A 17,116-nucleotide genomic window follows, 5' to 3' on the forward strand; every position below is an offset into this window, starting at 1 on the left:
CAGAACTTCCAGTATTTAAAATGGATTTTTAAATGTACAGTTTTTGGGAAAAATAATTTTAAATTTGATAACAGCAACATTTATCAGTAAAGAGGAGATATGGCAGTGTTATTAATGTGCAGCGTTCCCTATTCGTTCAACAGTCTGCAAATATTTCAGAACTGAGGTTTCTTTGAGAGGAATGTTGTCTTATTGTTCAAATATATGATTCTAGTGACTCCATCAGATTGTCTGGAGTTTACGTTTTCCAAAAAGAATAAAAAATGTTTGATTTACCTGAATACAGAATGGTTTTCTACTTTCAGCCAATTTTTCCATGAGCTTTGGAGAGAGAAGTGTTTCAGGATCATGTTTTTATTTTGATATTTTTTCTTTATAGTTTGTAGAAAATTAAATTTTTGTTTAGATTAAATTTTATTTGCGTAGAACCAAATCTCAGCCAAGTCACCTCGAGGTGCTTTACATTGTAAGGAAAAGACCCTACAATAATGCAGAGGAAACCCCAACAATCAGACAATCCCCTGTGAGTAAGCACTTGGCAATGGTGGGAAGGAGAAACTTCCTTTTAACAGGAAGAGACCTCCGGCAGCACCAAGCTCAGGGAGGGGCTGGAGATGAGGGGAGGAAGACGGGACAAAATCTAAACTGTGGAAGAGAGCCAGAGATTGAGTAATGGGAAAGGAAGCTTACATTCAAACTCTGGACTGCAGTGACTGAACGGTGACTCAGTTATTTGTTATGCATCCTACAGGACGTGTGTAAGGTAATATGCTGATCAATGCAATCATTTGAAAATAATTTAAATTATTAAGTAAAAGAAATCTAAGTAGACTGTGTGTTGGAGAATAGGCTAATGTTAAATTTGACGCCTGTGGGAAAGGCGACAACAACATCCAGTACAAAGATACTTGATGGGCGCTGGTTTAGCTCAGTGGGATGAACAGGCGACCAGAAGCACCGCAGGCCTGGGTTTGGGTCCGACCCGTGACCCTTTGCTGTGTGTGTTCCCCGCTTTCCTGTCTCTCTCTACACTGTTACCATCTAGTAAACACCAATAATTAAAATAATAAAGATACCTGATGGAACATCTGCTATCTGGTTATTAGACAGCAGGTCAGTAATGGGCACGCTCTGAAGTAAAGACAGGGTGGAACTGATCACTCTGAAAAACTGTGGGCATCGTTTTAGGAACACAGAAACACTACAAGAAGCACATACAGATATAACTATTTATTTAATTAAACATTTACTTCAAATGACATGTTCAAGTATAACTTAAAAAAGCAACAAATAAGCAAGTCTTATCTTTATTTTTACTCTTCTTTGATTACAAGTGGTTACATAGAGAAAAAATAGTTTCATTGAAGTTCGTCATCAAAAAGCAGTGACTTTCACCTTTTTCTGGTTATCAATGTTTGTATATGGAACACCTACAACAGAAGACATGGGAGACATATTAGAGCTGAAAAATGAGTAAAACACACACACATTATATACATACGAGTATTTATACACCAAGCTTTAGTTGTCAGAGAGATGACATCACATTTGACTCTTTAGGATTAATATTGCCCCTTTATCCCCCCCCGTGGTGGATTTTTGTATGACATGTATACCTATACAACTCTATACACTATATATCTGCACTGAACATATGTACTGTAACTTTCACGTACAATATTAGGTACGAGGTATTTTGCCCTCACACACACACACACACACACACACACACACACACACACACACACACACACACACACACACACACTAAATAAACGTTTTTCATGCAGCACATTCAAAAACATGTCTCTTAGAAAATAGTAACATGGTAACAGAGATACTGAAAACAACATAATATGCTGTTTGCTGTACTAATGTGTGACCTTTGACCATGTTGTGACCTATTGTCAGAAGGCAAAGCAAAGGGTTAATCTCAGGGTGCCCCTTTGGGCTGGGCCCTCAGCCAGAGTCCTGGCCGGACCCTGGCCCGTACTCGACCCTGCACCTGCTGTTTTTAGGCGCATGGGAAAGTTACTCAGCAGCAGGGAGGTGGGACTATTGGTTCCTTTAAAACTGGACCTGGGAAAGTCCTCTGGGCTTTTTCCTGCTGTCTGTCCGTTGGGGTTGGTCCCAACCTGCATGTGCTTACAGTGAACACCCTAGAGGAGCTTTGCTTTTCCTTCTGTTTTGCTGAGCTTCACTGTTCAATAAAACAGCATCATAGAACTTTGCTCCTTTCCTGTGATTTTTGTGTTTTTGACCCACCTGAAACCCATCTACTTCTAATCTGAGGAATTACTCACACTTGCGACCACCACATCCCTCCTCTACTATTGTTGACAGTTTGACAGTAAGAGTAGTCTTTGCAGACCTAAGCTGTGCTGCCATGTTCTTTTTTTAGGAGAGAAAAAGCTTCCGAACTTATTCTTTTTCGAAGGATGCTGTCATGAATTTTTAGACATAACATGCTGAGCGAGGCACGCATAGTCTGAGATCTTGATTTTTAGCTCTTTCTTTGTGCTTTTTACTGTCAGACCGTTGAGTGAATTTGCTGGGACATCCTGCCTGGTGGTGTAGTGTTAATATACACCTCAATGTTCCAGCCCAGCAAACTGGTCACTCTGATGGTCACATGGATTTGATGAGCAGGAGCTTGACTGCTACACACCCTTTCAATTTAACGTTTATAGTGACATTATGGAAACAACAACTACTACTAACAGTAGCCAGTGTTACACTAACTAAATGTTCATTGTGGTAGAGCAGCTTTGTTACATTTATGGGATTTTTTGGTTTAAAAAAAGCTCATTTAATCCTTTTACTGATTCTTACTTGTTGATTCCATGCTGATATTTTTCTCATTGTTCTTCTTTTTCCTGAGGAGAGAAAAACTGAGGTTAGAGACTTAAGAATAGAATAATCCTTTAATTGTCCCACAAGGGGAAATTTGGGTGTAACAACAGCAAGAAAGACACATATAAAACAAACAGTACACAGGACACAGAACAGAAACATACACAATTTTTACATATTTACATCAAGGACAATGGTGACCAAAAACGGAGTACTGTACAGTTATTACATTAAATACAATTAAATGAAGTTAAGAGGCAAACCCAGGTTATAGTGTGAATCGACAGACACACACAGACATACGTATCCAAGCACATGTTTTTATGAAGATGATCTGTTAACACTCACATGGTTTTCTTTTTGCAAACAAGAACAACGGTAGTCACGGTGATGATAATGACAGCAACTGGGACCAGAACTGCAATCAGGATAATCCACTTAGTTTCTGAAACACACAAAAATGAGAAACAAAGTCTTTGACTGTTGACGCACGTTGCATGGACCACATGTGCTCCACGCTCAGTGAAACATTTCATAGCAATAAACAACACTTTATAAAATCTTTTTAAATGAAGTCCTGGAGTTCCAGTTAAATGTCTTATCCTGATTTTATACCACACTGCAGCAAAGGAATGGAATAATGCTTTTGACCAATCACAGTGAGTGCAGTCTCACATCAATTTGAAACTGAGCTTGAAGTCATTATTTTATATGATACCTCTTATCTCGACATTAAAATGTCACTGAACATTTTTGGGGGTTATATCAACCACGGACATTATAATTATACTTTAGTCCAGAACGCCGTGTCGGCTAATATCTCTGATATCAGTTGATCCTAGTGCAAATAGATCTCATGATGATAAACAGTGCAGTATTATAATTGCAGCTGAACATTAGTTTATCAGTGTTACATATTAAAATGTTTCCATGTTTAGTTTTGCATCCACAAAGACACAAAGAGTAGTATAGACACAGGAAAAGTCATAAAGCGATGTGACAGCTTTAAAGAATGACGTCATGTTTGAGTCGTACCAAGTCCTCCACCGGTGGGTGGTATCACTTCCCTCTCACAGTTTGTGCCTTCAAAGCCTTCTGCACACAGACAGGTGTACGTGTTGTTGCCCGAGTCCTGACATGTGCCTTCATTCAAACAGGGGTAACTGAGGCAGGGACTTGCTGCAAGAAGACAAGAATAGGTGTTGTTGACAGTTTAATTTAGTTCATTTCATAGTTAAGTTGTAAGACATTTTATTCACAACAGGAAACAGGAAACACATAATCACATAATTAAACTGAGAATCTATAAAGTTATAAAGGAATAAATGAGGTAATTATGAAAAAACAGCAGTTCTTTAACAGCTGTCTATAAACAGCTGTGAACTGAGACCAGTTAGTGGACTGGGAAAGGAATGTTGTCCCATTCCTGTTTGATGTAGGATTAGAGATGCTCCACGGTCCTGGATTTTCTTTGTCATATTTTTGCTTTTATGTTATGGGTTCAGCACCCAGACTCTCCCACAAAGCCCTGCTGCAGGCTAACACTGTCTTGCCAAATTTTGAAAAATAATAACATGCTGCTCTAAAACCTGAATAGACGCTGCACATTTTCAGCACTGATGGTGCCTTTCTGGATATGGAAGCTGCACCCCCACATCAGCTTCAGTAGCACAGTGCACTTTTCCAGCTCTGCCCACTTTATTTAGAAATGTTGCAGTCATCAAATTCAAAATGAGGTAATATTTTTCAGTTCATCTCATATGTTTTCTGTATTTTACTGAGAATAAATGATGGATTTATCTGCACATCACTGCACTTAAAGGTGCAGCAGGCTGATTAAAAAGCAAATGTTATGTGTTTCTTCACTGATTACCTTCTACATGCCAAGAAAGCCAAAATAAAGTAAAAACAACAAATAAACAACAAATTGTTTTTGTAAATATTTTCCATATGAACTAGTTTTGATATATATGTTTTTATAAATGTGTAATTCAAAATACTCGGTCCTCAAACACTTGCATGAACACGCACCTTTGTAGCAGTCACGTTTGAAGTTGTAGATGGTGCACACGTAACCGTCCTGGCAGGTCTTCGGCTCACACACAGCACCGGTACTGCTACACTCACAAGACCGAGAGCAGTCCTCGGTCACAAACTTCTCTTTGAGCTGCAGGATGGAGAGACGTGAGCGCACATCATCACGTGGTCACATAGATAAACAGTCACTCGTGTAACTGAAGGCCACTTACAGGGTAGTATCTGTTGAGGAAGGTGCAGCCACACTGTGCATATGGCACACAAGTCCCCTCACTCATAACAAAGCCAGCGGCACACTGGCAGCCTTCCACACAGGAAGTGACTTCACACTCCGAGGGTGCTGCCAGGTTGGCGCAGGAGGCGGGGCAAGATGACATGCAGGGGGAGTAAGTGCTGTTGGCGGTGCAAGAGAGGACTGGGAAAGAGAAACGTGATGTGTTATTTACAGCAAACCGTTTGACAGAATGTAACTCTTTGTTTTATAAATGTGTCTCACGTTAACATTTATAAGTTGTATATTTGTGATAATGTGCACGCTTCTCACAGTATCTAAACTATATAAGATTAATACAAACTGCATTACCACATATCTGTCTTCTGACAGTGAGGACAGCACGTTACAATCTGCGTTTTCTGACAGTTTTGAAATGCAGTTTGTTTTTATTTACTTCAAATTATGAATACAAACAAAAACACACAACAGGTGGTGTGAGGAGATGGACTCTGAACTGTTTGTCTTCTCATATGATGTGAATGAAGAGCAGCATTTCTTACCGCAGTCCAGCTGCTGCCTCCACAATCCTAATGTAACTCCAGCCTGTTGACAAGCTGCAGCATATGCTTCATAACTGGCACAGCGCAGAGCGTCACTGCCTCCCTCAGCACACAGGTCAAACAGACAGTCTCTGAAAGGACAAACATGAGCACAAGCACAAAGCTCACACATGCACGTTGGTTCATACAGCTGCTGTCATGTGTTATATTGAATATGTCTTGATGCACGCTCAATCATCCAGGTACGTAAATCCCAAAAGGCTGATTCTGTTCATCTGGACGTCGCGTTTTCCAGATGAATTATATCGATTATGCTCAAGTTAACATTGTACTGAAATGTTTCCAGAAGACAGCTTCATACATCTCCACAGAAGTGCAGACTACTTACTCCTGGTAGTTTTGGGGTGACACGGTGGCGTGGCAGGCAGCAAATGGCCCACTGGAATCAGACAGCGCCCCACACTTTGTCAGGCTGTTGTAGTCGCTGAACTGTGACTGAGAGCAGTCTGACACCTCGAACCCTGAGTCTGGATCCGTCTCTGCTTCTTGTCTGGAGACAGAGAAACTGTTATTAAAACAGCCATGTGTAACATGAAGTTTAGTTTCCACAAAAACTGTAACATGAAACGAGGCTATTCTGTCTGAACAATTTCTTTTATCAAGCACTTAACAGGCAGACAAACTTGGGCCAAGCTCTGTTAATTATTGTCGGGCAGCAATAATTATCTTTACTTTATAACACAAGGCAGTTTTCTTTAACAACAATATTCTCTGTTAAATAGTCACAGAAGCCTGTAGAAGCAGTGAGCCTGGTTGTGATCGTACCTCAGTGCACGGACAGTGACAGGACGGTCCAAGATCCTAAGTCTGTTGGCTGGTCGGTCATTGACCTTCCAACTATTTCCAAATTCAGTCAGATCCCTGACTACTGTCCCATCTGGCTTCATGTATTCATTTCTGGTGATGCCATCATAGTTCCCACACAGTCCTCTAACAGAATTCTTATAGGTACCAGGAAGTATGATTTCTGATACACAAACAGAGAGACATGAGAGGAACGTGAACAGATTTGTACAAAAGCCTAAGACGTTCTCAGACAGAACTGTCTGATTCTTTTACCTCCTCGATTGTTGCCATCAAAGCGTACAGTGAGTCCAAAGTCAGTGGTGAGCTGGATCTGCCTGGAGTTCCTTGTGATGGTCAAACCATCAACTGGTGTGAGAGGAGGTGTTACATACTCCCCGTTGACCTACAGGAGATCAGGTAGGATTGCGTTACATCATTTTTACCACTAGAAATTGATAAAAACCTGCTCTTTATGAACGAAGTGTCAGCTGACCAGGACAGTCTTCTTCTGCAGGAATTTAACATTGACACCGTAAACATCGATGTACATCTCCTCCAGGAACGACACCCTCTTGTTCAATCCACGTCTAACGTTCTTTCCTCTCACCACCAGGGGCGTCAGGGAGCTCGACAGGTTGTGACCCAGAGCAACTTCATAGGTGTCGAAACCTTGGAAGTGATGCTTGAAGCCATCGAATGTTAGGTAGTGAGGATCCCCAGAGATGCTGCACTTATTGAACTCTAAAGAGGATGGAAAGTGGAAGGATTCACGGTCAAATCCACAGTTATTTTTGTCACTCTGCTTGTTTAATAAGGTTTGAAGTCTCTCAAACGCACCGGTGGGTCTGCAGTAGCGGTTTCCATTCTTGTCCAGGTCACACAGTGAATTAGAATTACAGCTGTGGTCCTCACATCTGACTTCACCACCAGGTTTACAGGTACACGACTCAGTGCATTTATCTGTTAGCCACAAATCTCCTACCTGTGGGCGCACACACACAGACATGCATAGGACTGGTTATACCTGGACTTACAATAAAGGGTTTTCAATATGCTAATATTAAGTCCTCATAGCCTCCGTGTGCTTTTGAGCTCAGGATTTTCTATTATAGAACATCCCACTGAGTCCATCACCTAGCAACAGTACGGGCAGTACTGTACTCACATCATGGTACTCTCTGTTCGAGTCCAGACAGCCACACTGGTCCAGAGTAACACACTTGCTGTCACTGAGGACGTAACCAGCATTGCACTGGCAGCCCTCGAGACAAGTAGTTGGAGGAAGATGGCAGAAGACAGGGAAGAGGTCAGAGCACGTGGGAGGGCAGGGGGCTGTGCAGTCTGAGTAGTGGCTGTTAGGATGACAGGGCAGGGCTGCAGAGGGGGAAGAGAATTAGGTAAGACAAACAATAAACCTGAATCTTTACGTGAATCTTTGTTACTGTAACTCACGGCAAAAGCTGCTGTTTCTCCAGCTGATGGTGACACCGGCACTCTGACAGGCCTGAGCATATGCCTCCACGTTGTCACAGAGCGTAGTCTGCATGCCGTCATACTCGCACATGTCATAGATGCAGTTACCCAGGAAAGCCTCAGGGGGCACTAGAGCGTGGCACGGCTTGAAGTTATTGGAGAGGATGACCCCACCACACTGAGCCTCGTACAGCGTCTCTTCTGCTTTGCTACAGTCTGGGTGGATGTCTGGACGGGTGTCTGGCTGACAACTGAAGAGGAGAACGTTTGGATCAGGATGTAATTTCCCCAACATGGACAGCATACATTTGATTCATTAGAGTAACCACTATCTGGAACCAGGGGTGTTTTGCGTGTTTGGTGAATCTGTAGACCACTACTATCTGATCTTTAAGTCTGATGTCATTAGCCATGCCCGGGTCCAAACTCCGCTGCAGGTCCCAAAGTCAAACGATCACTGCGGCATCACTGAGAGTTACAAACTGTCTAAATTCTTTCATTCAATTCAATTCAATTCAATTCAATTTTATTTATATAGCGCCAAATCACAACAAAAGTCGCCTCAAGGCGCTTTATATTGTACAGTAGATCGCACAATAATAAATACAGAGAAAAACCCAACAATCATATGACCCCCTATGAGCAAGCACTTTGGCGACAGTGGGAAGGAAAAACTCCCTTTTAACAGGAAGAAACCTCCGGCAGAACCAGGCTCAGGGAGGGGCGGGGCCATCTGCTGTGACCGGTTGGGGTGAAAGAAGGAAAACAGGATGAAAGACATGCTGTGGAAGAGAGACAGAGATTAATAACAGATATGATTCGATGCAGAGAGGTCTATTAGCACATAGTGAGTGAGAAAGGTGACTGGAAGGGAAAAACTCAATGCATCATGGGAATCCCCGGCAGCCTACGTCTATTGCAGCATAACTAAGGGAGGATTCAGGGTCACCTGGTCCAGCCCTAACTATATGCTTTAGCAAAAAGGAAAGTTTGAAGCCTAATCTTGAAAGTAGAGATAGTGTCTGTCTCCTGAATCCAAACAGGAAGCTGGTTCCACAGAAGAGGGGCCTGAAAACTGAAGGCTCTGCCTCCCATTCTACTTTTAAATACTCTAGGAACAACAAGTAAGCCTGCAGTGCAAGAGCGAAGTGCTCTAATAGGGTGATATAGTACTACAAGGTCATTAAGATAAGATGGGGCCTGATTATTTAAGACCTTGTATGTGAGGAGCAGGATTTTGAATTCAATTCTGGATTTAACAGGAAGCCAATGAAGGGAAGCCAAAACAGGAGAAATCTGCTCTCTTTCTAGTCCCTGTCAGGACTCTTGCTGCAGCATTTTGGATTAGCTGAAGGCTTTTCAGCGAGTTTTTAGGACATCCTGATAATAATGAATTACAGTAGTCCAGCCTGGAAGTAATAAATGCATGAACTAGTTTTTCAGCGTCACTCTGAGACAGGATATTTCTAATTTTAGAGATGTTGCGCAAATGGAAGAAAGCAGTCTTACATATTTGTTTAATATGTGCGTTGAAGGACATGTCCTGGTCAAAAATGACTCCAAGGTTTCTCACAGTGTTACTGGAGGCCAAGATAATGCCATCCAGAGTAAGAATCTGCTTAGATACCATATTTCTAAGATTTTCAGGGCCGAGTACAATAACCTCAGTTTTATCTGAATTAAGAAGCAGAAAGTTAGCGGCCATCCAGGTCTTTATGTCTTTAAGACATTCCTGCAGTTTAACTAATTGGTGTGTGTTACCTGGCTTCATGGATAGATAGAGCTGCGTGTCATCTGCATAGCAGTGAAAATTTATGCTATGTCTTCTAATGATGCTGCCTAGGGGAAGCATGTATAATGTAAATAGAATTGGTCCTAGCACTGAACCCTGTGGAACACCATAATTGACCTTAGTGTCTGAAGAGGACTCTCCATTTACATGTACAAATTGGAGTCTATTAGACAGATATGATACAAACCACTGCAGTGCAGTACCTGTAATACCTACAGCATGTTCTAATCGCTCTAATAGGATATTATGGTCAACAGTATCGAATGCAGCACTGAGGTCTAGCAGGACAAGCACAGAGATGAGTCCACTGTCAGAGGCCATAAGAAGATCATTTGTAACCTTCACTAAAGCTGTTTCTGTGCTGTGCTGAGCTTTCATCTCTAATAAATGATCAGCGTTGCTGCTTTACCAGGTGTAACAATTAAGTTTAATGTCCAGGAATCCATAGAAACCGAATTTATGAAATTTAATGGAGTTAGAAGTTAGCAGGAAGTTGGCTCGCTAGTTTCCATCTATATGTAATATAGCATGTTCTGACTGAGGGATTTCCAAAACAAATTAAAATGTACAGCTCTGCTACCATTTCCAACATAAATGAAGACAGAAAACTAAACAGCAGTGACGTTTGTAGGCTAGCTGGTATATAATCATGTGCTACATGTTTATATATCGCTTTTTCCACTCGATAAAAGTTAACGTGAGGGTTCCTGATGGTTAGGGACAAATGTAATCGCATGGCAGGATGCTGTAAACGGACCAAACTTCAGTCAGGAGAATAACTGAGATAATCCATCCACAATACGAGGTTAGTCATTAATATACTGCTGCAGGGCTGGGCTGTAGTTACATGCAAGGTTTTAAAAACTGAGCTTTAAAATAAACAGTGGTAAAAAAAAAAAAAAAAAACCGAGAGAGGACGACAGTGATCACTGACTGTTTTTAGGGGCTTGTTCAGATTAAATAGAACAAGATACAAAGCATTAAAACATGTTAAAAACACAACAGCCTTATTAAACGCAGAGTTGTTTGGACCTGGAAGCAGGATTCAACACATCATCACTTAAAGACCGGATAGAGTTACAACTCAGACTATCCACATAACAACACTAAAAGTTGTTCATTGGTTGTTACCCACTGACCCAGGATCACTGTCTCCATTTGATTTCCAGCTGTTTCCCAGTTCAATGTCATCCTTGGCTGGTTTCTTGTTGGGCATTAGGTTGTGTTAAGGTTCAGAATATTGAGGGGGAATCCAAAAATAAGCACAGATCCAGCCTGGTGCAATTAGACGGCATTTTAATGAATACACATGTGTGAGTTCAACAACCCAATCAGTATTGAACTGTCTTACAAAAGTCAAAACAAAGACTTTATAGAGGTGAGAATTGTACCGCCCCCTCTTCTGTTGCTAGGCAGATTTAATACAGCATACGTCAGCCTAAACCACAAACGTTCAGTTAACTTTGAACACAGTTTTAAACAGAACATCATCTTCGCGTCGAAGGCAGGTGCTTCCTGTCTCCATCCTCGGACGCTCACCTCCGCTGTCGCTTATCTCTGGGACATCTGGTGTACTTCCTGGAACAGACTACCACGTACGCCTCGACTTTGCAGCCATAAGCAAAACTCTTACCTATATAAATGCGTCTACAGATGTGTGTGTATGTGTCAGCTTCTGCTGCCCTCTGTTTCACCCTTCACCTTTCCACTAGACCAGGGGTCGGCAACCTGCGGCTCCGGAGCCGCATGCGGCTCTTTAGTCGTTATACTGCGGCTCCGCGTGGTTTGGGCAAATAAATTAGAAGTATTTAGCTGAAGTGTATTTTATTTATGTTAGTTCTTTTTAACTCGTAGCTCTAAATTGGAAGATTATTGTGATATTGAAATATAAAAATAAAATTATATTCTATTATTTTTTCATCGCTCAAAATTAGAGTCACACTCGCGGAAGCCGGTATACCCACCGAAACGCCGTGCGTTTATCGAGACTTTCAACCCCAGGTAGGCCAATTATGGATCCTCGGATCCACATTATGTCAGCAGCTGTTCTCCACCGTGAACTATGTTAAAGACAAACATCGTTCACGCCTGACAGATGACAGCTTACAGTCCTGCGTAAACTGACTTCGTATAGCCCCGATTTGCGGACTCTGTGCGCAGAGGTTCAGGAGCAGAAGTCCCATTGTAAACACATCACTGCAGACCCGACGATGTTTCCATGAGCATGCTTTTGAGCATCTCTTTATTGAGCACTTTTCACACACGGTTGCTGTACGCATACAGCCGGCTGTAGCTTTTCAGCTCACAGCCCGACATACACCACCAACAACACAACAGCACAGATAGCGCAGACGTTAAGGTGGCGAGGCGTGATTGCGGGTGTCGCTCAGGTGCGTCCGCCTCCCCTGCAGCGGCGCTGCAGACCACGCCCCGCCGCACGCATTAACCAGGTAAAATACATATTTAGGCAGAATTTTGCAAATAACTATTTTTCATTTTTCAGCAGCATAGTGCTTTTTTCCAATTATTTTTTAAGAGTCAGGTCAAGGCTCCAACAGCGCAAAGGCGATATAAGGGTGGCGGCTGACAACAGTTTTTGTTTGCTACATGGATCATTTTAGTTCAGCTGGGTGTCTTTCCTTTTGTTATATTTCTTTAAGAGTTCAAAATGTGTTGATTACATAAATATAATTTAATTTTCTCTGTAGCACTTCATGGATTTCATAAGCAGCACACCTTAGTTGTTCACACAAAGCATAAAGATACAAAACAATATATACAGTGTTATCTTCATTTTAGATATCAAAAAGTATTTGCGGCTCCCAGTGTTTTCTTTTGCGTGGAAACCGGGTCCAAATGGCTCTTTGGGTGTAAAAGGTTGCAGACCCCTGCACTAGACAGAAGGCCAGCACAACTGAAACTCTGTGTGTGTATGTGTGTATGTCTCATCTGTCTGTGCGTGCACGCTGCATGTGCTCTCTGAACCTTAGTTGACCTCAACTTAGGCAACCAGGCTAAGGCCATCCTGTGTGTACTGATCTTGACTTATATGTAAAATATATAAAACAAATGTTTCAATCTAATACAACTACTTAAAGCTTAATCCGCCATAAATGCATAAAAACACCCTACTCTTAACTTGCACTCACTCTGCTTTCGGTTTCACTTCTGCAAAAGCCTGCAACTTCAAAAGCCTATAACTTCCTGTCTCATTTTGGAGTTACTCTACGTGGGGCCTTTTCTTTCCCCATGCAGTCTGCATACAAACATTTAAGATTATAAATTCAACTTAACAGTTTAAAGTGGTTCTTCTGGACTTGTAATAAAGACTAATACAATACCCATATATTTGAACATCTGAATGCAATATCAATACCTCTTGTATCAATACTTCTTGTATACATATGCTTGCTATATGATTATGATGCAACAGTAATGACAGTAATAACAAAATAATAAAAATAGAATTAATAAAAATAAAATAATAAATGGAAATAGTAAAAATGACAAAAACAACACTTCGTTCCCAACAGTTGTCATCAGAGGGGTTCTGGTTGTAGTTTCCACACACGCCACACACCTGGAGAAGAGGCCAGTGGAACAAGGTTATAGCAATGTTTCATGTGCTGAAGAACCTCCACAAGGTTGCATTCTGTAATATACAGCAGAGCAGCTACTACAAGCAGCCATAACTAGCATACACAATTTGTAACTTTTAATTTCCTTATGTGACTTGACATTGAAAGAGTTGTGATGCAGACACTAAAAAAAAGGTTTGGTCTTAATTTCTGATACCTTATCAAAATATTCTCCTGGAACAGTGATCTCTACGTGATGGACTCCGTCAAATTTAACCTGTAGACCAAAGTTTGTGTCCAGCAGACTATAGGCTCCACTGGTTATCACTTTAGCTCCGGCCAAGTCAACGGAAACTGGGGCCTTCACCCGCTGTCCGTTCACCTGAGCACAGAAAAGTGAAATCATGTCAGCTGCTGATTGTTTCAGTATGGCGTGGTTCCTCTATCACTGAATGTCTGTAAAATCATAAACTATGTGTCATGATTTGGCTGTGTGGCAGGCAGGAAGTGGACCCAAACGCAAACTCACAGGGACACGGGGGATAAACTCAAAAAGCACAGCTTTATTGCTGGAAACACAGATCACAGGTTACAGAAAACTAAACTGGGAAAACTAAATATAAAGCGCACCAGGAAACACGGGGGAATCACACACAGCATGAGGGAGAACGCGACGCTGAACTAAGGGAGACATGGCCATAAATACACAGAGGGTTAACGAGGGAAGTGGGAGCACACGGGGAACACAGCTGACACAGATAATCATAACGAGACATGGCAGGAGTAAACATGACACTGATGGGAGACTGTCAAAGCAAGACAGGAAGTACACAGAGGTGCAGACAAGAGGAGAGAGAGCACGGGGAGAGCACAGACATAACGGGCTGGGGAAAACATGGAATAAAACACGGAGAGACGAGGGCTCACAGATACACAGAGGGCACACAGGGGGTAAGAGTCACAATGTCATGTTTCGGCTGTGTGCAGGCAGGAGAAGGACCCAAATGCAAAACTCACCATACAGGAATTAAACTCAAAAAGCTGCTTTATTGCAGAATGGCATGAAAACCATAACAAACCTAAACTTGGATGTGGATAAACTGACACACAGGAAAACACAGCCATGAGGGAGACTACGACACTGACAAAGAGAAACACAGGACTTAAATACACAGAGGGATAACGAGGGAATGAGACACAGAAGGAGAGCACAGCTGGGAGTAATCAGGCTGGACGAGACAAGGGAAGTAAAACTAGAAACACTGACATGAGACACGGACCTTCAAAGTAAAACAGGAAACACACTGACTGAACTCTAGACATGTAAACTTAACAGCAACTGGGGAGACAGAACATAGGAACCTGAAACATGGTACAAAAAGGTCACAGTAGACACAACATGGAACACAGGGAAGCCATATTACAAAGCCAAAGAACTAAACCTATGAAACCTAGGGAAACAAGAAACAGTACAACAAAGGACTCAAAACATAAACCATAATATACAAACACAAGATCTCTTCAAAATAAAATAGGAAACCTAATGAGACGCAGACATGACAACCAGAACTTGACAACAGACATGAAACACATGAAGAGCAGGGGAGACTTAACAGGGGTTGGAAGACACAAGGGGAATCTAATAACAAAGAACTAGAAACTCATGAGCTTAATCATATAAACATCCAAATAAACTAAACTCAAAACACTGGGTCATAAGACCCAGGATCGTGACACACAAGGGGAAAACACATAAGGAACAACGTAACAGAGCAACCCAGGAAGCATGGCCTAAATAAGGAACAAAATACGTGAAAACTAAGAATACTGGGCCAACATGGCCCAGGACCATGACACTATGTCACATACCAGAACTCTGCGGCTCTTTTGCAGTTCAATAACAGTGCCAGGGTACAGGGTGACTTTCACAGAGCGAACATATGACGCCTCTGGTTGACCACGTTCCTCATTCTTAGCCACTATGTTGAAGGGAGTGACTTGGGTGGCGTTGCACACCTTTAAAATAACGTAGATTTTGTTTTCAAAGACAAAACAGCACTTTGTGTACAAAGTAATGCAGTATGCAGTTAAACCCTTCCCATACCTCCACCAGAGTATATGTGCAAGTTCCCATGAACGTGTGCATCACACCATCAAAAGTGTAGTAGTGCGGATCTCCAGCTACATGACACACTCCTTTACCTGAGGTCGGATATGAGACTCGGTAAAAGGGCAAAAACATACTTAACACTGATACAGTTTGAGGTGAAGTGAACATGTAATTATCCAGCCCTTTGTTCAGTTTACCTGTCGAATGACAGCCTAGTACTCCTTCCACCACTTTGCACTCCTGTGCAGGGCTGCACTGCCAAGACTCACAGCTGATGTTGTTGTTTCCAGCACACTTGCATTGCTCTGAGCAGTCAGCCTTTGTGAACCAACTGTCTCCAACCTAAACATACACAAAAAAGTTTAACGCACACTTACATAAAACACATTTTCTTGCAAAAAGGAAAATCTCCCACAGCACACCCACCGGCCTGTATTTCCCATCATCATCAGTGCATCCACACTGGCTGAGTGGGACACATTTGTCTCCGCTGAGGATGAGGCCAGCGTCACAGATGCAGCCCTCCACACAGGGAAGATCGCAAGAGCCGTCGTGGCCTGCAGGGTTCTGACAGCTCGGCTGAGGACAGGCAGGGCCGCATGGGGTGTAATGACTGCCTGGGGGGCACTTCAGAGCTGGAGTGAGCAGTGTTGGGAAGGTTACTTTTAAAATGTATTCCACTACAGAATACTGAATACATGCCCCAAAATGTATTCTGTAACGTATTCCGTTACGTTACTCAATGAGAGTAACGTATTCTGAATACTTTGGAATACTTAATATATTATCATGCTGTTTACAACTACATGAATGTCCTATTGCTGTGATTTATTACTGTTACTGAAGGTCCGCGGCTCCGAAACGTAGTAAAGGGACCTCTGGCTAATACGTCGGGTTCGTGTTGGGCTCGTAGCCGAAAACTAGCTTTACTTTGTTGTCTGGGTCAACTTTGCTTGCGGGAGACAGAGAGAGGCGTTGAAAGGCTGCTCCAACGGAACTTATTTTTTCCGGAGGAAAACACGAACACAGTGTACAGTTGAGTCTTAATAGCTTACTTACAGCTGGGCTCGTCAGGCACTCTTCTTGGCTGCGGTGGTTATTATTATATTTACATGCTTCCAGCTCCCGTTTTTGCTCCGTGACAGCTCGGACTTTTCCTTTCTCTCCCTCCCTCGCTCACAGACACATAACGGGTATGGCAGTCCATTCTCCCTGCAGCACGGACTACACTGCCCATGAGGCTACATTCTTTAGAGCTATGCCTGTAGCATTCTGCCTTTTAGCTTAGCACAACAACAACAACAAAAAAGCGCTCTCTCACCCAGGAAACACGCAGAGAGAGAGCGTCACCCTGTAACCATGGCAACCGTAACGCTGCCGCCTGGAACAACAGAACGTAGCTGTCAAACAAACCCAAACAGTCCTGACCCGCGACAATATGAAACAGGGAAGTACCGCCGTGTATTCCATTTATTTCAACAAAGTAACTGTATTCTGAATACCACCTTTTTAAACGGTAACTGTAACGGAATACAGTTACTCATATTTTGTATTCTGAATACGTAACGGCGGTACATGTATTCCGTTACTCCCCAACACTGGGAGTGAGGCACACATTTGGTAAAGGAATTTTTAGGATTGTTTGTAAAAATC

At 42.3% G+C, this 17,116-nt stretch overlaps 1 protein-coding gene across 1 annotated transcript; it reads right to left on the reverse strand.

The window, feature by feature from the left end:
• Positions 1 to 1,211: 1,211 nt before the first annotated feature.
• Positions 1,212 to 10,993, reverse strand: LOC102082340 (zonadhesin). The gene is made up of 15 exons (XM_025899782.1): positions 10,915 to 10,993; positions 7,963 to 8,234; positions 7,676 to 7,884; positions 7,348 to 7,492; positions 7,004 to 7,251; positions 6,784 to 6,913; positions 6,490 to 6,691; positions 6,053 to 6,214; positions 5,665 to 5,795; positions 5,103 to 5,305; positions 4,885 to 5,020; positions 3,889 to 4,032; positions 3,202 to 3,298; positions 2,833 to 2,876; positions 1,212 to 1,430 (listed from the first exon to the last, which is right to left on the reverse strand). The coding sequence occupies exons 1-15, from the start codon at positions 10,989 to 10,991 to the stop codon at positions 1,375 to 1,377; spliced, it is 2,256 nt and encodes a 751-aa protein (XP_025755567.1). The 5' UTR covers positions 10,992 to 10,993; the 3' UTR covers positions 1,212 to 1,374.
• Between the last annotated feature and the right edge of the window lie 6,123 nt (positions 10,994 to 17,116).

This window comes from Oreochromis niloticus, linkage group LG3, assembly GCF_001858045.2.
Source record: "Oreochromis niloticus isolate F11D_XX linkage group LG3, O_niloticus_UMD_NMBU, whole genome shotgun sequence".
In the NCBI taxonomy this organism is placed as follows: Eukaryota; Metazoa; Chordata; class Actinopteri; order Cichliformes; family Cichlidae; genus Oreochromis; species Oreochromis niloticus.